The sequence below is a fragment of the Pseudopipra pipra genome, chromosome 5 (genome assembly GCF_036250125.1).
Source record: "Pseudopipra pipra isolate bDixPip1 chromosome 5, bDixPip1.hap1, whole genome shotgun sequence".
Taxonomy (NCBI): domain Eukaryota; kingdom Metazoa; phylum Chordata; class Aves; order Passeriformes; family Pipridae; genus Pseudopipra; species Pseudopipra pipra.
The window spans coordinates 72,142,461-72,166,527 of record NC_087553.1 but is presented as its reverse complement, the minus strand read 5'-3'; the positions used below and the strand labels follow the sequence as shown (position 1 = coordinate 72,166,527).

Sequence of the window (24,067 nt, the reverse complement as noted above, 5' to 3'; positions counted from 1 at the left end):
TTATGCTGAGGGAGATAAGTCACAAGGCTGTTTCATGAGAATGATGTTTCTTTCTTTCCCTAGGGAACTTTCTCTCATCAAAGTCATTGACGTTGGCCGGCGGTTCCTGGTCAACAGGGTTCAGGATCACATCCAGAGCAGGATTGTTTACTACCTGATGAACATCCACGTCCAGCCCCGTACCATTTATCTCTGTCGGCACGGAGAGAGCGAGTTCAACCTCATGGGCAAGATTGGAGGGGACTCTGGCCTCTCCAACAGGGGCAAGAAGGTGAGGGAGAAGGGGAATACTCCCCTGTGGCTTCAAGGAGGGGTTTGGCTGTAGTAGATGCCAAGTGTTGGATGAAGTGTATATTTGATGACAGCTGAGTTGCTCAGGATCCATCCATAGGGCTGGTTAAGTTTGGGCATGGCCTCAAAACAAGACTTCCCAGCCATCATTGTTACTTGTAGTCTTGCACATAGTTAGGCCTTAACTAGTGGGCTGCAGAAAGCAAATAAGCAGAGCTATGGTTAAGGATGGCCAGGGATTTTCCATAACACTGTGGGAAAGCCCAGGTCATGGTGCTGTTTCCTGAGTGCTGATGTTCCTTGAAGACAATAGGTTACCTCTTTCTCCTCTGCTTTCTCTCTGTTCTCACACCCCTTCTTGGGGATCATTGCATGTGTGGCTGCTCATCACCTCGGAGCAGAAGACTAATCTGTCTGCTTATGGAGGGCAAAAGCAGACCTGAAGAAGTCAACACTTACTGGGAAGCAGGGAAGAAGGCCCATTGGGAAGCTATGGACCAGGAATCAACCTTTTTTTTTTTTTTTTTTATGCCCCACAGTTTGCGCTGGCGCTGAACAAATTTGTAGAAGAGCAGAACCTGAAGGACCTCAAAGTCTGGACCAGCCAACTAAAAAGGACAATCCAAACAGCAGAAGCTCTCCAGTTGCCCTACGAGCAGTGGAAGGCACTCAATGAAATTGATGCTGTGAGTATCTTTGATTGGAGTAGGAAGAGCTGGATCAGGCTGGTTGTTGCTTGACAAGAGAGAGCAATAGCACCAGACTCTTTGCTTCTGCTAAATCTCAGCTGCCATGGGGAGATTTTCCTTCTGTGGGAAAGGGTGATACCTCTGCAGGACTCACCTTTTGGCTTTGATCTTAGTTGTACCTTCTGCAGATTCTTCAAATGTTGTCTTGAATTATAGAATGGTTTGGGTTGGAAGGGACCTGAAAGACCATCTGTTCCAACCTTGTGCCATGGGCAGGGACATCTTCCACTAGACCAGGTTGCTCCAAGCCCCATCCAGCATAGTGGATTAAAATGATTTTTGTTTGGAACTGCTCTGTAGCTGAGCACTCATAGGGTTACAGACAATTGCTTTGGAGAAGGTTTTGCGTGTTGACTGTGCTGATGCTTTTTGACCTGAGTATGTCCAGTAACCATGGATGTCCTGTTCTGGCAGGGTGTGTGTGAAGAAATGACGTATGAAGAAATCAGGGAGCAACATCCAGAGGAATTTGCTTTACGTGATCAGGATAAATATTACTACCGTTATCCTTCAGGGGAGGTAGGTCCCCAGGGAGACCTTCAGAGACATGACTTCTGCTTTAAATGTGGCCTTTTTGTCTTCGTTCTGTCCTCTAAATGTGAGTAGTGAGTGCTCCAAGAAACTAGAACAGAGAAAAGTCAGGGCTTATATTCACCTCTATGCTGAGCTCTTGTGAAATCGTGGTATGTGAAGATATCACTGAGAAATGCATCACTTAACAAACAGTCCCACTGACTTTACAGCAGATTAGAAGGAAAGGGACTCTGGAGGTTTCTAGTCCAAGTTCCATCATTATATCCACTCAAAGTGTTGTGCTGCCCCAATTTCCTTTTCTGTCATTTCCAAAAAAAGTAATTTTCACCCTGTTCTCAGTATCATTCCCTAAGGGTTGATGGTAACAGCTCTGTTATTAGCAATCTGCTTTCAACGTGTGACACAATGAGGTGGGAATTTACATCAGTTCTGGATGATACTTTAGGCTGTGAATTGAGCTATTTATCCCCAAATTAAAAGTCATTTGGGAAAATAGACATAGACATTTGGGAAAAATCTTAGATACACTGTCGTGAGGATGTTTCCAAACAGAGGAATGTGTGGAGATGTCAGACACCGCCTCTGGGTGTCTGGAGCTCATTCTGACTGCCTGTCATGGTTCTTTATGAAGTCCTTCAAAACCCTGGCATTTCTCAGGTTGCCCCAGACTTTTCATAACTTAGAAATCCTGTAGAAAAATCAAATTTCAAGATGAGAGAGGGATGCTATCCTGAGAGCCTCTATTGCTTACCTTAATAAAGTCTCCAGTACTGAGATGTGATTCACTGAGATGGGAACAGCTTCTTCTCTGATGGAAGAAGTATCTGTGTTCTAGAGTAGCCTGAAGATAAGGATTTACTTGTTTTTAGCAGTAATTATGTTAGTTTAGTCAGAGGCATGAAATCAGTAAATGTAACAAGACAAGGAGCATTGCTGCTCCTGAGGTGCTCGTTTCTTTGAGTCTATGCCTCATCTTCCTTCCTGTCTTTTGTCCCAGTCCTACCAGGATCTGGTGCAGCGCCTGGAGCCAGTCATCATGGAGCTGGAGAGGCAAGAGAACGTCCTTGTGATCTGTCACCAGGCTGTCATGCGCTGTCTCCTGGCATACTTCCTGGACAAGAGTGCAGGTGAGCTCCCTGTCTGTGGGAAGCGGATGGACCCTGCTGGAGGAGGGATGATGGATGCAGCTCTGCGGAGATGTGTTCAGGTCAATGTGGGCCTGGAGCATACATCTTGTTAGGTGTGGGGTGGCCTTGGCTGTTGATAAAGATGCTTTTGGAGAGGAGGTGGGATAACCCTCCTGCTTTGCTGTCTCTGCAGATGAAATGCCCTACCTGAAATGTCCCCTTCACACGGTGTTGAAGCTGACCCCGGTGGCCTACGGTAAGTGGGACCTTCCTACTAAACATGTGGAGGGGTTTGACTTGTACCTCCTCCTGAATCCAGGCTGCCTCTGGGAGAAGAGCAGGGATTTGTGGTGGAGCACTGGGCAACACCCTGTGCCTTTTGGGTTTGCTGATGGCCTCTCTGTCTCCTTGTGCTCCCCTCTGCAGGCTGCCGGGTGGAATCCATCTCGCTGAACATCGAAGCCGTCAACACCCACAGAGATCGGCCGGAGGTGAGTGTTGCTTTTCCTTGGAGCCATCCCTTGGTGGTCCCCTCCTGTCCCCTATGGTCAGCTGGCAGTGGGAACACCTGGAGTGGGCATGGGGAGATGGCTCAGCTGGGTGCTTGGAAGTGCTGCTGGTGGAGCATCAGATGGGTTCCTGCTCGGCAAAGTTGTGGCTGGTTCAGGGTTTTCCAAGGGAAAAGGGGTGTTGCATGTGCCTGCTTCCCAGTGTGTTTGCCCAGACTAGAGCTGGCCCAGGGAAAGCTCCTCCCTGGTCTTTCCCTTTTACCGGTACAGTCATCCATTCACTGAAGCAGGGAATGGAGCCATGGGTGGAGAAGGTGACTTCTCTCAGGTCTCCCAGTTTTCTGGCAGAGCCTGGGCTCAATGCCCAAAATCTGACTTTGCGGATTTTGATTGTTTGTTTTTGGTTTTTTTTTTTTTCCTAGTATGCCCGTGGCACTGTGGGGCTACCAGAATGCCTTTCTGCTGAGTGGGGTGTGGTGGTGCTGGGCTGGGGATGCTGTGGGGAGGAGACCCCTCTTCTGAAAAAATTTCCTGTAAGGGCTGGTCTATCTGCCATGTGCTCCACTGGAAGCTCAGAGACCAGAGAGTGGGATACCAGCTTGGTGTTGGGTCTTGGTGCCCTGGGGATGTTGTGCCCCTGTCCCAGATGCTGGGACCTTTCCAACTTGTGCTTAGTGGTGATGGAGCCCAACTGGATGCTGGACAGTCGGAGCCGTCCTCTTTTGGCCCACGTCTCCTTTCCTTCACTTCCCAACCTTGGCAGGTGGCAGCATCTGGGCCACCTCTCCCTCCCCATGGCTGTAAGGGGGAAGCCAGTCCTTCCCCCTGCTGTGGGGGCCATCACTGCCCTCCTCCACCACCCTTGCTGGGGGTGGCAGGAGGGCCAAGGGTAGGATGGAGCAAGACACACACAAAGTGCTTGGGTCCCCTGCTCGGCTGCGTCGGCGCTGCCCCTCCATCCCTCCTCACTTGAGTAGGAGCTTGGCAGTGCCAACCCTTGCTGGCTGCTCTGCTCCCACTTCCCAAGTCTTCCTTATCAGCTTGGGCTGGCTTGTCTTCCCTCTTCTTGCTTTCACACCTCTCCCTGGGCAGAGGGACCAGCTTCGAGGAGGAGACCGATGAGTGCCTCTCTCTGTCATGCAAAGTCATGCCTTGATTGCTGCTCCGTGTTTTTAGCTATCTGTAGTTACTCTTTTGTGAGCAGAGACTTAGGTGAGGGGCAGGTCTTTTGTGTCTGAGTGCAGGGCACTTTATTTTTGGCCCCTCCCATTCTGTGCTCTTGAACACTTTTGTATGGGGATTTTTTTTTCGTGTGTCCAGAGCCTTTCGTTTGCTCATTGACAGTGATTGTGGGGAAAAACAGAGGCCACTTTAAGAAAAAAAAAACAAAACAACCTGCTCCTTTTTTTTTTTCCTTTATAACTGTCGCCTTCTTCCCTTTTTTTTCTAATTTTACTTTATTTTTTTTGTCTCACTTTAATTTAGGAAGCAAAGAAGGGACCTAACCCGCTCATGAGACGTAATAGCGTTACCCCTCTAGCAAGCCCAGAGCCCACCAAAAAACCTCGCATCAACAGCTTTGAGGAGCATGTGGCTGTTTCTTCTGCCCTGCCAGGCTGTGTTCCTCAGGAAGTGCCCACGCAGATGCCGGGACAAGTTAGTTGAACTCTCTCTTTTTTTTTTTTTTTTTTCTGTTGTTGTTGTTCTTGTTGTTTTATTGTTTGTTGTCCTCCTGTCACTCCTGAAGCTGAGGAACTGCTTGCACTTGTCGCAACCTGTGCTGCTGTCTCTGAGATGCATCTTCCTCCCACGGCTGCTGTCCTTCCCTGCCTTGGGTTGGTCTCAGGAGTGCCCTGCGAAGGGTCCCTGTTGATCCTCTCTTGGGTTTTGAGAGCGTCATGAACTCCCCCCAGTGGGCTGTGTTAATTTAGTGCCTTCACTGTCCAGCATCGTGGTGTCAGACTCCCAGGGAGCTACATTTCTAGAGGGAGCAGGACCAAAGGGCTTGTGCCTTCTCTCTGTGTGTGCTCGGCTCCAGTGTAGACCTGGGCATTGCAATAAAGCCAATGTTCTTGTGCTTCCCTCGAGACGGAGCTGCCAAGACTCATCTTTGGCTGGAGAGATCTCTTTCCTGGAACAATAGGCAAAATGGACCAAAATTGAGTAGAAGCTTCTTGGTGTGGTGAACCTGAGTTGAAACCCTGTGGGTGGTTGCTGTGGTGCTCATGTACCCTCTCTCACCCACCCATGAAGAGATGTAGGAAGAGAGACCTTGCTGAATGCACGCTTCTCCAGGAACAAACCCCCTTCCCCGAGCTCATAAAGGCACTGGGATGGTACTGGAGAAGCAGCACGGGAGCTGCTTTGCCATGCTGCCCTTCCCACCAGCTGCCTGTTGGATCTCACTGTCTTGCCCAGCCCCTCTTTCTGTTATCTGTGTTGTCTGGTATCCTCTTGCCCCTCCTCAACCAGATCATGGGCAGGTTAGGAATGGTTCTGTGCTCCCAAATTGCTCTGCTTGGTTGCTGCTTTGCATGAGCCTCCCACCCCAGCAAGCACCAAGTGGGACAGCCCAGCCTGTCTTTCAGCTTTTGGGGTCTGCTTGGGCTGGTTGAGTCTTACACAAACTCTTTGCTGGCTCCGGGTTTGGAAGCTCTGACTGTCGGGTGCCGTCCGTTGTCCTCTGCCCAGTCTGGCCCGGCGTTACTGACACATCTCTCTCCGTTCTCTCTGTCTCTCTGCAGCCTTTACTAGGGAAGGCATGCCTGTAAGTACCTTCTTGCGTCTTATTCCCCCTTCCAACCCTTTTCCGTGTCTCTTGCCATCCCACTGGTTGTTTTGTTGGGAAATCTGACTGGGGTGCGGACTTTTTGGAGTTAATATTTCTCTGTTTTGAGGGGAATTTGTCTTAGGAAAGGTAAAGAGGAGACTACGGATGTTGTTTTGTCCAACCCCTGAATATCCTAGCTTGGTTAAATGTCCCAAGTTTGTTGTGAAATGAATCAAGTTATCACTTGCATTCTATTGATGATGCCTATGTTTCCTGGACAGTCATGGGATGGGAGATACTGTTGGGTTTTCCTGGAGCTGTCTTCTCTGTGATGGCACATTGTGCTGTAGGTGATAGACCTGGATGATCTGTCCTTCCTAAGGGCTCTGAGTTGTGTCTATGAGTGATGGCACCAGAGAATGTTCTGACCTTCTCAGGAGTGTGTCTTCTGGAGCTGGACTGATCCTGGAACCAGGCATCTGCAGTTCTGCAAACCTGGATTTTGGGAACAGTCAGCTTAGGTGTCATGGGCAGAGTAGATGCAAATTTCCTTCTCTATTAAGAAATGAAAAAACCTTGAGCATTTAATGCACTAATTATGAGTAATCAAGACTGATGGTTTGGCTTAGTGCTGTTAGATGCTTATGTAACAGGGTCAGGACAACTTCTGGGTGAATTTGAAGCCTTTGTACTCAATTTATGCTACATCATTGACTTGAGAGCACAACAGTTGTAGAGATGTGCTCAAATGTCTTCTCAAAGACTGAGAAGACTTTGGGGCTGAGTTGGGACTGGGGTAGTGCCCGGGGTCTGCTAGAGTAAAAGTTTTTGAAAAAAGGGAAGTTAGGAACATTGCCCTTGGCTTTACTGGTGGTTGGATTGGGGAAGATCATCGTGCTCCTAGGGCCAATGTAGAAATTAAGTTGCTCAGCATGGCTTGCATGCCTGTGCTCCTTTCCTTGCTGCTCATGGGCACAAAAGTCCCTGATGAAATGTCTAGTCTTCTTGGGTTGCTTTGAATGTTTTGGTTTGTTTTTTTTTTTTTGGTCCATCCCTCCATCCACCTTTTCCCCATCCGTATTTCAATAAAAAGCACTGCATGCCTCAGTGCTGGCTGGGACACTGAAAACACTCCCTGGTGTTGAATTTGGGGGATGGCTGTGTCAGATTTAGCTGGACCAAGAGCTCTACTGGAGCAGGCAGTGATGGTTACCCATCCCAGGCGTAGGTTGGCAGCGGCAAGTTTAAAATCTCCAGCTGCTGGGAGCCTGCCTCCACCTGCTAGTGTGGGACTTGCAGAAAGGCTGCTTTTGTGAAGACACCCCAAACTAAAGGCTTGGTGACATTCATGCTGTTGTTAGCTCTCAGAGGCTGTTGTCTTACATTTGGTCACTCGCTTTGTCCCATCACCACTTGTATGGGGTCAGGGGAGGTGGAAGGTACCTCATTCCCAATTTGCACCATGGGACTGGGTTGGCAGTGAGTGTTTTGTTGCATTAACCTTTGCTACTGGGGTCTTGATTCCCATCCAGGAGGATCAGGGGACACCTGGAAAGGCAGGCAACATGGCTGTGGGATTGAGCTGGTTTGGGATTGTGGGACTACCTGCTGTGATGATTTCTTTTTCCTTTTGCTTGGTTTGTGATCCAAAGTGCACTTTTTAACAACCACCTGATCCCCTCCCTTCTTCTCCCCTTCACTTTTCATGCTTAAAGAAGACCCGTTTGTCACTTTCTCAAAGTTTTCTCTTTGCTAATATTTCCAAGGTAAATGGCTCTGGTGCATGTGGCTTTTCCTGATCCTCCTTCTGTCTCCTTAGATAACAGAGAGAGCAGCTCTACCTTGTAGCATGGCTGGGATTCCTGGTGCTTGTAAGAGGCAGCTTAGGTAGAAAAATCAAATAAAATAAAAAATACTCCTCCAAAAAATAGAAACCTTCCTAGCTGTTTCCTAGTCCTTCTTTCCCCTACCCTGTTTTGTGTAGTTTCGTGAGTTGGGCAGTGTCCTTGTCATCTCCCCTGGGTTTCTCCTTGAGCGGATGCTTTCCTTGGGCCTGGTCCTGCTTGTGTTCAGATGATTGTCTCTGGTTTTGTGGTTCCCACCACACACTGGTGGATACCTGTTGCCACCCTGTATCAGGGCTGTGTCTGGAGTGTCTCTAGGGCCCAAGAAACCTCATGGGGTTGTCATTGAGGGAGTGTGTGCTCCTGCCATACCAATGGTGGTGGCTGGTCCCCATGCTGGGGACCTCATTGGCATGGCTGGTGGGAGTTGCCTCTTCTTGTCAGTGCCGAGGATGGACAAACAATGACCTTGCCCTTGGCAGGCAGAGGGGACACTGCCCACCCTCAAGGGGAGCAAGAGAGATGTTTAATTGGGCACCTTGACTGAACACCGTGGTCCTCTGTCACCTTGCCTTGCAGGGACCACAGAGCAGCTTCAGAAGCGCAAAGCAGGTGGGGTGGGAGGATTGCCTTGGGTTTAGTTCAGTTTTTAGGGTTATCTCTGTCAAATTCCCACCCTGTAGTTAAAGCCCAGGCGATGCTTGAGGGGAGAGGTGTGGGTAGCCAGCCAGCATATCCTCCCCCCCACAGAATCACATAATATTGTATTGGAAGGGACCCGCAAGGATCATCAAGTCCAACTCTTCATCCAGTGCCCCACACAGGGATTGAACTCATGACCTTGATGTTTTCAGTACCGTGTTCCAACCAAATGAGCTGATCTCAGGGTCGTCCCTCTCCCTGGGTGGACAGTGTCCTCTCCTCTGTGGCGGATGCTTCCGTAGTGACCTGTCCGTGCTTTGTTACCCTCCGTCCCTGTGTTGACGTGTGCGTAGAAAACGCTGCAGGTCTGACCCAAGCACAACCCTCTCAACCCCTCCTCCTTCCCCTCTCGTTTCAGAACATGAACAACTCACAGAAGCCGTCGTGACTCCGTTGGCACTGTCGCGAGGCCGCCGGCGACGCCAGCTTCCCATCCCACTGCCATTCCCGAAGCTTGCTTATCCACCGGTCTCCTCTGTCTGCGGCGAGGGCGACCCTCGGCTGTTCCTGCTCACGCCCGTTCATCTGCAAACCGCTCTGCTGCCGGGGGGAGGGATGCAGGAGAGCGGAGGAGAGGAGCTGAGCTCCCCCCGGGGGTCAGCACCAGCTCTTCAGGCCGCAGCGTTTGCTCTCCTCTCCAGCGTCCTGTAGGGTCGTAGCGAAGCTGTAAAGTGCTTTCTAGCGCACAGGAGTTTTAATTTTTCCTCTCTAAGCGGTTTTGATCTTCTGTATAGATGATTGGTACCCACTTGTCTGCGGGTGGGGCGTGTATATATGTGGATGGTGCGGGGTTAGTGGAGAAATAGGGGGAAGGGAGGGTGGGCAAAGGGGTTTTGCATTTTTTTTTTCTTAATTATTATTATTATTAATTCTTGGTAAGCCCCTCCCAAGCTGTGCTGCAGTCCTTCACCCACGCTACAGCCTGTCGCACACGTCAGCCTGGCTCACCCAGGTCTGCGAGCACCAGGAAGGCAGCTGTGTGAACTCCTTCACTGCTAGGTTTAACTAAAAAACCCCATTCTTTCCTTTTTTCTTTTTTCTTTTTTTTTTTTAAATCAGTAACACCTTAAAGGGGTTTGCAAGGAATGTAGGTCTGCTGCCAACACTGGTTACAAGCTGCCTGTAGTGTAGGAGGAACCACACTGCTGGTGGCTTGGGTGATGCTTTCATCTCGGGGAGCACCCAGGGATGGTATGAGTTCAGGTGTGGTTGATATTTAGGGGGAGACTGAGCACTGTTTTGAGGTGCTGTGCTGGTACTCCATCTCCCCTTTCCTCTTTCTTGGAGGAAAGAGGAAGTATTGGGAGGGGTTTGAATCCCTAGGCTGAGCTTAGATGCGTTTTGTAGACACACAGGTCTCATGGAGGTGGCCAGAAGTCTGGCTGGGTTGCAGGAGTCCCTGTCTGGCTGCAAAAAGCCATGAGAAGGGACAGTTTTGTCTGTATTCTTTTTTTAATTTTATATATACATGCGCATACGTGTGTGTGTGTGTGTATACATAGAAACCGCTTGGTTTTTGCACTTTATTTGTGGCAGGAGCATAACTATTGTATTTTTTTCAAGTCGTGCCCCTTAACAGGGGAAGCCTGAATACAGGCAACTGTTTTTTTGGTTTTTCGTTTGTTTTTAATTGTATTTTGCATGCTGGAAAGCTGGGACTACAGAATAATAGTAGTTACAGTGTTCAAGGTGTGTATGTGGGGGGTGGGGGGGGGAATGGGGTGAGGTCCTGACTTTGACTCCATCAGCCAAAGTCCCAGTGGTTTGATACAAGAGATTCCTTGTTGGCAGCCTGCCCTAGGCTGAGAGACAGCAGTTAAAAATGGCAATTAACCACTATTGCTTTGTGGAAAAGTCTGTGGATTTTGAAGTTATCTTTTTTTTTTTTTTTTTCCTAGGGTTTTGGGTTGGGCTTTGGTTTGTTCCCCACCTACGTGCGGCATCTCCTCCATCCCCATCTCATGGGTTTTTTTGGCTGGAGGCAGGAGGTGAAGTTAAGCTGCCCCTCCTGCAGCGCTGGGCGGAGAGGTCTGGGGAGAAGTTATGACTTTTTTTTTTTTTGTGTGTGTGCACGGTTTTGGGGGGTGTTGGTCTGTTTTTCCTTTGGGAAAAGGTGAACCACAGTGCCTAACGCTTCAGCCTCGCGCTTGGAGCGGCACCAACGGCGGGAGGGGGCCGGGACCACGCTCAGCCCGTGTCCTACAGTGCCCTGCCTGTGTGAGCTTGTGCATATGTGTATTATATTCCTGTACAGATGAAACCAAGAACACTTACCCCTACTTCATTCATTTCTTAATAGCCTCATTAAAAGCAGCCTCTTTCTCCCTGTGTGCACGGGTGGCATCTACCCTTTTGGTTTCTCTGCCTTTGAGATAAACGAATGTTTCGGGGAGGTGACTTCACTTGGCTTTTCCAACCTCCTTCCTGGGGAGTTTTATCTCCCACCTCCTGCTGCAAAAAGATAAGCCAGCAAATACAAACATGACGTCTGGCTGCCCTGAGATCAACCCTGTACACATGTAATTCTGCGGATGTTTTGGTGTGTATTTGTGTGTGTATATATATATATAAATATATATATATAAAAACAGAAAAAAATGGCCCTAAACTTTCTTCCTTTGGGAATAATAGATGTCTCAGTAGGTCCATGAAAAAAATGAAATTTGAACATGGCATTTTCTCCAGCAATGGGAAAACTGGTCTCTGAGGTCCTCTTGTGCTGGAGGGGTTGGTGGGATGGTGCCATCACACTGCCCCAAAACCTCACTGCCCATTGCTTTTGGTTAACAGCCAAGGCAGGGTGGGAAAGAGGACTTGTCAAACCACACCGGTGATTTCTTCCCCCCTCTTTTCCCCTGGTTTTGTTTTCCTTTGTGATACTTGAATTTATTTTTTTAATTTTTTTTGATAGCAAAGCATTCTTTATTTATTTAATGTATACTGCAAAGCTTGGAGAGAAGGGTGTAGTTACTTGGGGTTACTTCTTTTTTTTTGATTTGTGGTATGTTAACTGTTCTGTATATAGGTCTGGAATAATTGCCTGATATAAAGCTGTGCCAGCTTACAAACAGGGTCTGCCTTTCAGAAATTTGTATATTTTGCAGTTGCTGGACCAATAAAATACCTTGTTGAAATACAGATGTGACCTGGTTCTTCCTTGTATTAGGAATTATGCTCTCAGGCCCTAAGGGTCACTGTGTGCCACACAGTGCTGCCTCACACATATATTCCTGTGCCTTGTAAATAAAAATTCTCATGAAAGACAAATAGTGGATGCTCCATCTCTGGAAGTGCTTGGAGCATCCTGGTCTAGTGGAAGGTGTCCTGTCTACGGCTCTACCTGCTACATCACCCTTGAGTATGGAGGTGATGTCTTGGAACCTGTCCTGCCTAGATCTTCATCTAGCCTGCAAATTAGACATGAGAGGCATTTATTCAAACCTAGTCTAGTTCTTGAAATCAAATACCTGCTTAAAGTGACTAGGTGCTAAATGAAGGGCTGAGCAAGAGCTGGCCTCTGAGATCACAGCTGCCTTTGCCCCCAAGGCAAGGAAACAGCAAATGCCACCTGCAAGCAAAGTTGTAAAGTTCCGTGCAAAGTTCTGTTTTGGGTTGTTTTTCTTAAATTGTTTATTTCTGGTTCCAGAGAAAGAGTGGGAGAAGGCAGGGAATGGTGTAATTTGATGTGATTTTCTGGAGCACATCTTGGGTGGGTGCTTCCCATGTCATTGCAGGCTTGTCCTCCACCAGCAGTTGTAACTCTTAAAAGCTTGTCAGGAGCAAAAGGGGCAAAAAGGTGGAGACCACTGTGTATCCTAGCTCAGCTCTGGGGTTACCTCCTGCTGGCTCCTGTGCAGTCCTTGCTCTGATCTCCCCTGGGGTGTCAGAGCCTGTCAAGCCTTGCTTTGGGCTGTGGCTTGCTGGGATGCACAAGGATCTGTCTTCTCTCTTCTCCTAATTGCTCTGTGCTTCAGAGCCTCTCACCAGGAAGGAGGTTCTCATTTTAAGCTTGATTGAGACACCTGCAACAATATTTTCTAGGTGAACGTGCAGACATGTGAGACTGGGGTGATGTTCATCCCTGCAACCATCCTGAGGGCAGGGAGGACCCGTTCTTTCTGGGAAATCCAGAAACCACAAGATTTTAAATTTTTTTCTTTTTTTTTTTTTTTTTCCAATCTCCAGTAGCCCAGCCATCTCCTTGACCCAAACAGAGACATGGCCTTGCACCCACCTCACAGGGAGTCTGGCATAAGTGTGGGGGCCCTGATAAGGCCTCCAGCCGAGGTGAGCCGAGGTTACACGTAGCCACAACATCAGTTCAGCTCTCCTGCCTTCCCCGGGGCAGGCAGGGGCTGTTTTGAAGCCATAACAACCTTGTACTTGTGGGGGGAGCACAGGGGGAAGGCTTTGCCTCCCGGAGCGTGGCTGCGGGCAGCGCTTCCAAGGCTGCTCTGCAAGAAAATGCCACCTCCAAAAAGTCTTTTCTCCTCTTTCTACGCGTGTGATGGGGCTTGTATCAAGACGTCCGTGCAGGAGAGCCAAGCAAGGAAGGGGAGTCAATGTCAAAGCCATCTCAGGCAGCATCCTTTATTTCTCTTCCATGTGATGCAGTTTCTAGCATCTCAGAGAGGAGAAGTTCCTTGAGGCAGGGCAGCTTTAAAGGTTATACTTGACAGCAGGAACATTTCTCTGCTTCCAGTCTAGTCCCATTTTTATTAAAATTTAAAAAAAACAAAATAACCCCCCAGCTCACTGCTGGCAAACAGGGCGAGAGAACTTGTGATTGCTAAAAAAAAAAAAAAGAAAAAGGACAGCCCAGTCACGCTGGCTGACTCAGCTCTGATTGATGGCTCAGGAATGTGTCTGGGATTAAATAAACCACGGGCAAACCTTTACAATGCAACATGTTGGATGGTGCACAGCAGGCACCAGGCTCACCTGCCTCCAGCTGGGGAGTGATAGCCCTCATGTCATGGGATTGGAGGGGATTTTTTTCTTTTTTATCCATCTGTGAGGAAAAAAAATAAATAAATTGATATTTTTGGGAATCGCTTTGCAAGGGGCTCTAATGGGAATTATCTGCAACAGCTCCAGGTATTCAGATGCATTTGTGCACTTTTGCTACAACCAACACGTCCTGGGAAGGAATATGTTTGTGCTGAAATATAGAGAATTTATTCTACAGCTCTGCACAGAACTGCGTAAATCACAGTCTTGCTGCTCCATGCTAAACTTTGCTAAGTGTCAGGGTCCCTTCCCCACCTCAAGGGTGGGCTCAGAGCCCAGGCTTCATCCATGGCCACGAGAAAGCTGCGTGGATGTGAGTATTTCACGCTTGCATTTCCCTTGCTCATGTGTCCATCTGTGTCTTCTCTGAGGCTAAGGGGTGTAATGGGGCAGCACCAGTCTTGTCTCCCTGAGCTGTCCTTTCCTCAGGTGTGTAACAGCCTATTCCCATTCCCTGGGTGTGAAAGAGCCCATTTCCATGCCTGGTCAGGCTCAGCGTGGGTTTGGAGGGTGCAAATTCGCTCCTGGTGATTTCATGCCCCAAATAAAACCCTCCTGGTGTGGCTGCCTGAGCCCTTCTCCGACCTCACCCCTGCCCATTGAGGGATCCCCTGACCCTGGCCCTGGCCTTGCTCATCTCAGCAACAGCCATCCAGTCTGCAGTTGGACCTGTTCAGATGCTCCTAAGCCCTGTGAGTTGGTCCTGCTGGAGAAACCTCCATCTGCAGCCTTTCTGTTACTTACCCTGACCACGGCAGAGCATCCTCAGCTTGGAACTGCTGCTTGGTTATAGCTGGACAGTGACATATCCCATCGTGGCAGCTCCTTGCAACCTCCTGGATAAATGCACAGAGGGGTTTTTTTCATATAACATGTCTTGAGAAATCAGACTGTGTCATTTCCTCAGCCATGTGCTTTTCCGTTCCAATTTCTTCCCTCTTGGGTTATGGCCTGTTTGCCTTGGATGATCTGGATGCTGTTTGCAGAGCTGTTGTTCTCCACAGCCATGGCAGGACTCAAGGGAGCCTTGAAGGTTTGGTCAGTTGGCTCTGCTGGGAGTGCTGGTTAGAAAAAGTGAATTTAAACTGAACCTAGTTGTCAGCAATGCTGGAAAATATTATACCACGTGGATGGAGGAAGAGTGGTAAGAGTCAATACCAGAACAGCATAACCCTAAACTACCTGATCTAATTGAAGATGTTCCTGCTCATTGCAGGGAAGTTGGACTAGTTGACCTTTAAATGTCCCTTCCAGCCCAAACTGTTCTACAATTCTGTTCTATTATTCAATTCATTTGAAATGAAATTCATTTACAGTTCCTGCATTCACAAAATAGGCCTAATGTCTTATGTTCTGCCTGGAAGTGCCCTGCTTGCTGCATCCTGCTGATCCTGTGTCCTGCTCCATGATCCAACCCTAGGACCTGTATCTGGTCTGGGAAGGCCATGGGTGGACCCAATCCTTGCTGCTGCTGGGTCCAGGCTGGGCTCTGTGTCCTGGGAAACCTTCATTGTAAGGGTTGCCCTGTGCTTTCCGTGTTGTCTGATGCTCTGTCCAACATGTGTCGACACGAGACAGAGCAACAGAATATGAAGAAATCACAGAATCGCAGAATGGTTTGGGTTGAAAGGGACCCTAAATAGCATCCAGTTCCAACCCTTGCCTTGGGAAGGGACACTTTCCATTAGAAAGACACTTCCATTAAAGCCCCATCCAACCTAACCCTGTACATTTCCAGGGATGGGTCAGCACTTCCAGGGATGGTTCTGAGTGTTGCCAGGGCCTTGATCTCCTGGTAGTCTCTTCCATCATGAGCCACCACTATCCCTTGAGGACCAAGAAACTCAACCCAGCTGATGATGGCCTAAATCCCTCAAGAAGTCTTCTAAAATGTTACCTTCCACAATCCTAAGGAAAATATAATTTACAACCTGTTAAGACTATGACAAGGTTACTGAGTTTGGTGAGCTTCCTGACCAGCCAGATAAAACTCAACTGATGCATCTGTCCACCCAACTTTCTGCACAGTGAGAAGTTTGTTTCTTGCTGATCTGAGACTCAGAGCTACCACAATCTGAAGGGATGGTGGTAAGACAATGTTCAGGATCCCACAGGTTTTGTGAATTCCTTCTCCCTCTAGTACAAGGTGAAGACTTTGATATTGCACCCACTCTTAGCCAGACACACAGCAAACATTTGGTCTTCTGAGGTGAGTGCTTTTTGTACTGAAATCAATGTTGGTGGCTTGGTGCAGAAGTTAAAAAAGTGGGTGGCAGCAGAGGTTGCGACTAAAAACACCGTTGAATTAGAGCTACAAAGAGAAACAATAATTAAGACCTAACAAATAATTACCATGGTGGAGGGCAGCTCAAGAATGAGCACAGCCCCACATCCAGATATTTCTAGCTGCAAGTCAAACCCCACAATTAAGCTGTGATTTTGGTCATTATGAGGAGACATTTACAGAGCTGAGTCTTGCTGTTCACTGCCTTTATCCACCAAAATGACTGGCTGAGCATCAGCAGAAAGAAAACCCAGCATTTTGATAAATGTCATCCAAACCAGACTGGAGAGCCTGTGTTAGCCTGTGCTAAATGCCTCCACCAAAGCTGGATGCCAACCTGTGGGCAGAGCTGGAGCTGAAGAGAAGAGAAGGCTTTCTGGCTAGGAGGAGATGTGTTGTTTTAGAGGTTGGTGGTACCTAAAAATACCAGTATCCTCTCTTGGGAGTTCCACCATATGACAGCATGGAGAAGCAAATGTCACCATGCATTTCTCTGCCTCTTGGTCCATCTCTACCCACTCATTACTCCAGGGCACTGATCCATCAGTAAAAAAGGGGGGAAGGAGGCTGTAGCTCTCACACAGGTACCTGGTCACCTTGTCCACTCCTTGCTTCAAGCAGTGTCCCCAGGGGTGTCTCCACAGGCAAGTCACACCATTGACTCAGATTTCAGGGGGATGGCACAAGTGTTAATGGCTGATTTCCTTCCTGACTCTCCCACTGGTGGTGCTGCAAGGACTGTGACTTACCCTGACTGTTCCAGAGCTGCTCTTTTACCTTCCAGATAGTATTAATATCACCCACTATCAACCAGCACCCTGACTCACTCTTCCTTCTGCCAGCCTTTATTCACCTGTGACAAGTGGCAGACGTGCTCTCCTTCCACACATCCACCTTACTCCTTCTGACTGCCTCGTCCTTCAGTATTCACTTGGCATTTGAAGTGAGACACGTTTCCTCTTGCTCTGTGTTTTCTATGCAGTGTGGAGACATCTCCCAAACCTGTCCTCCCTGAGCAGAACCCCAAGGCCACTTTTTATCCTTTGACAGTCTACAGACACCCTGCTCATTCTCCTGCTCTATAATTGCTCAATTTCACTGGAAGCTCCCCGTGCACAGTTGTTGCTGTATGCGTAGAATCAAAGAATCACAGAATGGTTTGGGTTGGAAGGGACCTCAAAAATCATCTCATTCTACTCCCTGCCATGGGAAGGGACACCTTCCACTAGACCAGGTTGCTTGACACCTGGTTCAACCAGGCCTTGAACACTTCCAGGAATGGGGAAGCCACAGCTTCTCTGGGAAATCTGTCTGGGCACAAGTGTTAGATGTCAGGGTTTTTTGTTTCTGCTCTCATGAGAAAGGTGACAGAAAAGACCTGGAAGTCATGCCCAGGGCATGTTCTTGGAGGAGGAGTTTGTCCTTCCTACCTGAGATGGACCCATCTACAGTTTCAGAGTCATTGCCATGAAACCTCAGTGCCTTTCCAACCACCATATTGACTTATCTTTTTAATATTTTCTCACAGTTCTCAGAAATGTTTTAACATCCTCACAGGCCCCATTGCTGTGGATGACCCCACCTTTTTGAAGCTACTTGGGGCAGGGAATTTATTACCTGGCTGTAAATTACTCAGCAAGGCATAATAAAATAATAAAGCACTAGTATTCTCCATAATTAATTTGTATTAATGACTGGGATGTCTTTCCAGACTTGCTAGACCGGTGTGCAGGTTTATAGTGAATATTTCTAAGCATGGCCATTGAGCAGTGACTAATTTAAACCTCTACTTTTGGCACAATTTTACCTGCAATGGGGTCTGTTGCAGAGGTGAGAGAGGTCCATCTGCATTCCTTACATAAACTCAGTGGCAGGAGTCAGCAAACCCTGGAGAGAGATGGGACTGGGAAGAAAGTGAAGAAGAGTTGTAATAAGGGGTTTTCAAGACTCATGGTTACAGCTGGCTGAAAACCAAGGATCTCGGTTCACCAGAGATCTTTTTTGAACATAAATAAAAATAAAAATATCTTCCTGTCCAAATGGGATGGAAATTGATATTTTTCAAAATTTCCAAAGCTCCTTCTGACCTTGTGAACCAACATATTGTTTTCCCCTGTTTTGCTGAAGATGCTTTAAAAAAAGTGCTGGCCTTTTTTGACAAAACAATCCTTTGTTAGAAAACACCACTCTGGACTAACTTGCAGTAATGCTGGGGGAAGAAGCACCATTGATGGACAATGGGGCATCACTTATGAAAGAAGAAATGGGGGTTTTGTTGCCCTTATCTTGCACAGAGTTGGACACCCCCCCTGTCCACACAGCAGGTCACCTCCAGGCTGGGAGACCCAACAGGGAGGATCTCCCTCAGGAATGCAGATGTGACTCAGCTGTGGTGTCTCTCACTATCATCCTTTGAAAAGTTTTTGGTCAGCAATGCCCCAGATAGGGGGAAAGATTGGGAGGGGTGGGCTCAAGCAAAAAGCCCACCTGTCTGCCCTTGGTGGTTTTAAAACAGGTATTAATTACCTCCCTATCTGCTAAGCTGATCTGACCCTGTCTGCATCTTCCTCCTGAAGCTGCTCCTAACAAAGCTCTGCTGTCCCTGTGCTCCGAGGGCTGGGAAGGACGAGATGGTGGCTGATTAGGGGCTGTGAGGATGTCAGTCAGCCCAGGATGGCTTTTAGCCTGGGCTGTGAAGCCGATTTGCCTGCAGAAAGGCTGTCTCAGCAGAGCTGGGAGGGTTAAACTAAGCCAGGCAATCACAGGGCTGCCATGGGATGAGCCCATGCACGTGTTGGGCAGACAGGCTTTGGCCGATGGGCTGCCATTGCCATGGCTTGGCTGTGTGTCTGAGGACTAATTTGAGTTTTGCAGCTTCTGTAGGAGCCTTTTTCATTTTTTTTCTTCACAAATCTGAGCTGGGAATCTGGCCCCTCTGGTATTTCCTGATGGCAGTGCAATGTTTTACACAGTATTTCCCTTTCTGGTTGAGCTGGTGTGTTTTTGGGCTTGTCTGGGGGAGGGGCTTTGGCTTCATGGCTTGTCTTTGGCACAGCCAAGATTTTTCCCAAAGTGTGATGTTTGCCAAGAGCATGCAGGACCCCACACAATCACAATCTCCACCCCATCCACTGGCTGTGAATGGTGTTCTCATGTCTGTGGATCTCTTGCAGGTTATGGATCGAAGTTGCAGAAGTATAGAGTATCTCAGGTTGGAAGGGACCCATATAGATCATTGTGTCCAACTCCCTACTCCTCACAGAACTACCTAAAACTGAATCATCAATGCAGAAGGAAACATAAGCAACCACTAATAAACACATAGTGACCAGAAAATCCGTGTTTGAATGCTAATGAGCACAAGCAAACTGGCCATCTGCTCCAAAAGGGGCTGTGTTTGCCCCTCTGCAAAGGTCAGGTGAGATATTAAGCAGCTGCTGCCTCCCTCTATTGTTTTGCAGAGCTGATTTGAGATAAAGAGCTGTGGGACCCATTGCTGGAGATGGTCTTGTCCTGTTTCGTAGGATGAAGTCCGTGGCCAGGCTGCGTGGGAGATCCACACTAACTCACCATCTCATCTCACGTTTCAGTCCACAAATGTCAGTGGCTAAGATATCTCTGGATGAGCCAGGGCTTAGGAATAAATCCACAGAAGGATATGGACCTAATAGGTCTATCAGAATCAGGCTCTGTCTCATCTGGTGTACTGGCTGTATTTTAGGTAGATCCCATTAGCTGCAACCAGGTCACTCTGGGTTATCACCTCAGCTGAAACACAGCACAACACTGGAGCAATCAGCTACAAAACTGGCATATTCCAGGGTGGAAATGCAGTAGCATCCTCTTCTAGGTAATTAACCAAGGCACCAAAGCAACGATGTGCAAAGAGCAGATTAAATCACTGTGGATTGGTCATGCCTGCAGTAAATAAAACTGTCACTGAGGTCGTTTCTGGCGCTGGCTGGGATTATTTATAGCCACTGTCTGTAGGAGCTCGTCTGAGCAGGCAGGGAGCATAGCAGGGGCTGTGACTGCTGGGGGAAATCATCTGTGTTTAAGTAAGGCTGGGAATGCAGGCAGAGCCATACGGGATTCTTCTGGGTGAGCTTTTGTCCTGGCTGAAAGTATTGGTTTGTCAAATGTTGAAGCTTTCTGCATCAACGTGCCAGGCTATATTTATATGGGCAAACCAACAGGGTCAGGGCACGGGCTGTGATCACAAGTGGTGTTTTGGTGTATCCCTGGTGCATGGCCTGGACTAACCAGGACCAGTGGTTGATGGGTACAGGGGATGCCATGGCTCAGGGATGGCTCCTGGATGCAGCCACACTATACCCACCACCCAGTCTGGGTATGTGCATCACCTGGGGGGGATCTCCTGTCCAAAGGGACTCTCCAAAAATAAATCAGAATGCTCAGATTAGCTACTTTTCTGAAGCACATGGATAAATCTTGGCTAGAGATGTGGTCTGTGGACCACAGGATTATGTGGGTTATACCTACAGGGTCTGTGAACACAGCTGAGAGCAGTATCCTATTGTCAGGAGGACAATGAACATGATGGACAAACTGGATATGACTGAGAGCAGCTGGGTGAGGAGCAGAGCAGGTGCCACATGAGCATGATGCACATCATGGCCATGCCACTCATTGCCCCAGGAAAGTCCCAACATTCAGAGGGAAACTCCATCCCAACAGCTGTGTCCCCATTACTTGCATGTGGAGGGGCATGGTTGTGGGAAACCACAGGGTTTCAGAGGATTTAGGGGAAGAAGCAGAAAATGTTTTCCCCTTCAGCTGCCTGCCAGCTCTTGTCCTTGAACCACTGAAAGTTGCCTGTTGTGCTGGTCTCTGAGCCTGTTATATGGCTAAATCACCCTAAGGCAGGTCTGCCCTTGATGGCCATATTTTTCTTATTACTATTGTTATTGTTGTCTTTGTTACTATCACTGTTATTATGTCTGGCAGTGGCAGGAGCTCATCGTGCATCTTGGGAGCCAGGAGGTCATAGAGGGATCCAGAGAGTGGATTCAGTATAGCTGTGTTGGTGCCCAAACCCTGTGTTTGTTTTCTTTGTCCAGGAAGGGGCCGGGAACAGAAGTGCTAAATTTCATCATTTCTCATCCTCTGTGATCCCCAGGATTATTTCACTGACTTCTAGAGGGATAAATATCTGCTATAGCCTCCAGGGAGAGTTACCTGTCTGCCTGGACCTTCAGCAGTTTGAGTGACTGATGAATGTTTATAGGGAAGATGACAAACCCAAGGTTCAGATGTGACTCCAATTTTGCTTTCAAACATAGCCAGGGCATCTCTCAAAAGAAAGCCAAGGTGGAAACACATCCTTCCTGCTTTCTAAAAACAATATCCTCCTTTCCCCCCCCCATGGCCCCAGTTATGGATTTTCTACAATCCTGAGACCTGTCATTAAGCAATCCCAATCAAACAGAGTTCCCACAGGGCACATCAACCTTGTGCTCTCACCTCACTTTGGTCACTGCCTTCTAGTTTAGGATCTACTGGAGTTGGGGGATTGCAGCAGAAGTGACATTGTCTAATGGGGCAGATGATCATAGAATCACAGAGTAGTTGGGATTGGAAGGGATCTTAAAGTCAGTTCCAAACCCCTGCCATGGGCAGGAACACCTCCCACTAGACCAGGTTGCTCTAAGCCCCATCCAACCTGGCCTGACACTACCAGCTGTGGGGCAGCCACAGCTGATAGTGTGGGCAACCTGTGCCAGTGTCCTACTACTCTTTGATTAAAGAATTTCCTCATAATATCTAATCCAAATCTCTCCTCTTTTAGTTTAAAACCATTCCCTCCTATCCTCTCCTTATCTACCAATGGACCAGTGGAGTCATAAAACAGAGAAGAACCTGTAACTAATGTCCAGACTGGATATTTACCCTCTCTTTAGCTTCTTGACATTGCATTTATTAGTGCTGATGCTCTGATTTACAACCTATGCCTTGCCTGGCAGGTGCTGCCACTGGCAAAAGGTTGCAGCTTCTTTAGCAGTCGACAACCAGGCTTTAATTGTTGTATTTGTAACTCTCCCATGGGTTGGAAAAGGTTATCAGCAACCAGCCTAAGCCATAAAACTCTTGGACTTCATGTGAATTTTGTCCATCTGTTTGTATAAAGCCTGCAGAAGGCAGGCAGGTTTGGCTCCTCTGTTGAAGGAGAAGCTCTGGAGCTGTGAGTACAGCAGTATTTCAGGGGCTGTGAGTACAGTGGTATTTCAGGTTGTGGGTAGACAGTTTCCGCCAGTAAATGCAGCCCTCTCACATGCGGTGAGTGGAAGAAGTGACTGAGATTTGCATCTTTGCCTGGCACTGGCTTGGAGGCGAGAAGCAGCTCAGCTGCTCAAAACCAGAGTCACGGCTGCGATCGCACAGGGAGGGGAAGAGGGGAAGCGAGGGGGAGGATGTCACCACATGTCACAGGCAGCCATTTCCAGTAATTGGTGTGTGCTTAGGCAAAGCTCATGTTTAATTTACCACCAGGCAGATGTTGGAAAGCTTTCCCACTGCTTGGTCACAGGGCTTGAAGTCTCCTTTTTTCTTCTCTGTTGTTGCTGCAACAGAGGCAACCAGCAACACTGATCTTATGATATGTCTCTTCATGTGGTCTCTTAGTGAGAAGGTTTCTTCTAGTCAATTCATGTGAATTGTGATTGAAGTGCATCCTGGGCCGCATCACAAGAAGTGTGGGCAGCAGGTCAAGGGAGGGGATTCTGCCCCTCTACTCCACTCTTGTGAGACTCCAACTGCAGAGCTGCTTCCAGCTCTGGGGTCCAACAGCAGAAGGATTTGGAGCTGCTGGAGAGAGTACAGAGGAGGCCACAGAGGTGCTCAGAGGGCTGGAGAACCTGTACCGTGGAGACAGGCTGGGAGAGCTGGGGGTGTTCAGCCCGGAGAAGAAAAGGCTCTAAGGAGACCTTAAAGCACCTTCTGTTACCTGAAGGGGGCTTATAAAAAAGAGGGAGGGTGACTTTTTACACAGGCAGATAGTGAGAGGGCAGGGAGGAACCATTTTAAACCAAAAGAGGAGAGATTTGGATTAGATGTTATGAAGAAATTCTTTACTCAAAGAGTAGTAAGGCAGTGGAACAGGTTCCCCAGAGAAATTGTGGATGCCCTATCCCTGGAAGTGCCCAAGGCCAGGCTGGATGGGGTTTGAAGCAACCTGGTCTAGTGGAAGGTGTCCCTGCCCATGGCAGGGAGTTGGAACTGGATGATCTTTCAGGTCCCTTCCAATCCAAACCGTTCTGTGATTCTACAATTTTATGAGTTGCTGGTCTGGCAGAACTGGTCTTGGCCCTGGATGCCTGAGGAGAGGCATTGTTGGACCTGGATTTGGCCCTACCCATGCCCCACGTCTAAATTGCATGAGATGGGGCCAGGTGCTTTGGGTTACCTGTGATGGAGCTGCAGTCACAGCTCCTTCTGGCTTTGCTCAGGAGATGGATGTCAGAGGTGCCAAACTCCCTGACTTTGCCTTTGGAAATTCAAGTCCTCAAGTCAGGAAATTACAGGACAATTAGGTCATGAGGGCAGTACCTAGAGGCTGACCAAGATGCCACCATTATTGCACCGGGACTTCCATGGATGTGGAGCTGTGGATAGGCCTTTGCCATGCTGAATTAACAACCCAGATGGTTTTATGCAGAGCCCAGAGGCTGTGCACTGGGAAGGTAGTGTGGGTGGGTGGGAGGGGAGAAGATGAGGATCCAAACTATACCCGTCCTTTAGGTGCACAAATCTAGCAAATCCCTTGCCAGCTACTGCTTACATTACAGAACATGCTGGGAACAGGGTTCATTAGTTATGCAAAGCTGCTTGGTTATGAAAATAAAGTCTCAGATAAGCCAAACTACCCAGTCATGAAGTCCACAACAACAACAACAACAGAAAAATAGCTTTTAGAGAGATGCAAAAACTGTGCATCAAGTCCTATCTCATCTCCCAGACAATGCACTGGCTCCTTGTCTCCTCCTTCTCTTGCCCACGGGATGTTTTAGCTCCAGCACTGAGCAAAGAGAAAGGCATATGTGACCTAAATCAGGTTTTACTTCTGCTCACATCCCTCCAGCCTGAGTAAGCAGCAGAGGATGTGACTGAGAGCACACACGGTGCCTCATCGCCTCCTCTGCTTCAGGTCTTCTTCTCCCTTTGCCAGAGGTGACTTTGACTCACTCTGTGTTTAGAGAGATGTTTCTTCTTTCCCCACGCCTCTCATTA

The 24,067-nt window shown here is 48.2% G+C and overlaps 1 protein-coding gene across 9 annotated transcripts in view; it reads left to right on the top strand.

Annotated features, from left to right (window-relative positions):
- Nucleotides 1–11,664, top strand: part of PFKFB3 (6-phosphofructo-2-kinase/fructose-2,6-biphosphatase 3) — a 44,475-nt gene extending 32,811 nt beyond the window's left edge. For 2 of the 9 annotated variants that reach the window (XM_064656557.1, XM_064656562.1), the window contains 10 exons: nucleotides 64–271; nucleotides 831–977; nucleotides 1,455–1,559; nucleotides 2,572–2,701; nucleotides 2,895–2,957; nucleotides 3,128–3,192; nucleotides 4,696–4,866; nucleotides 5,955–5,977; nucleotides 7,696–7,746; nucleotides 8,885–11,664. In XM_064656557.1, the coding sequence (XP_064512627.1) occupies nucleotides 64–271; nucleotides 831–977; nucleotides 1,455–1,559; nucleotides 2,572–2,701; nucleotides 2,895–2,957; nucleotides 3,128–3,192; nucleotides 4,696–4,866; nucleotides 5,955–5,977; nucleotides 7,696–7,746; nucleotides 8,885–8,891 (970 nt within the window). In that variant the 3' untranslated portion in view covers nucleotides 8,892–11,664. The remainder of the gene's footprint in view (nucleotides 1–63; nucleotides 272–830; nucleotides 978–1,454; nucleotides 1,560–2,571; nucleotides 2,702–2,894; nucleotides 2,958–3,127; nucleotides 3,193–4,695; nucleotides 4,867–5,954; nucleotides 5,978–7,695; nucleotides 7,747–8,884) is intronic. The other 7 variants (XM_064656559.1, XM_064656563.1, XM_064656564.1 and 4 more) reach the window with 7 other exon arrangements.
- The last annotated feature ends 12,403 nt before the right edge of the window (nucleotides 11,665–24,067 follow it).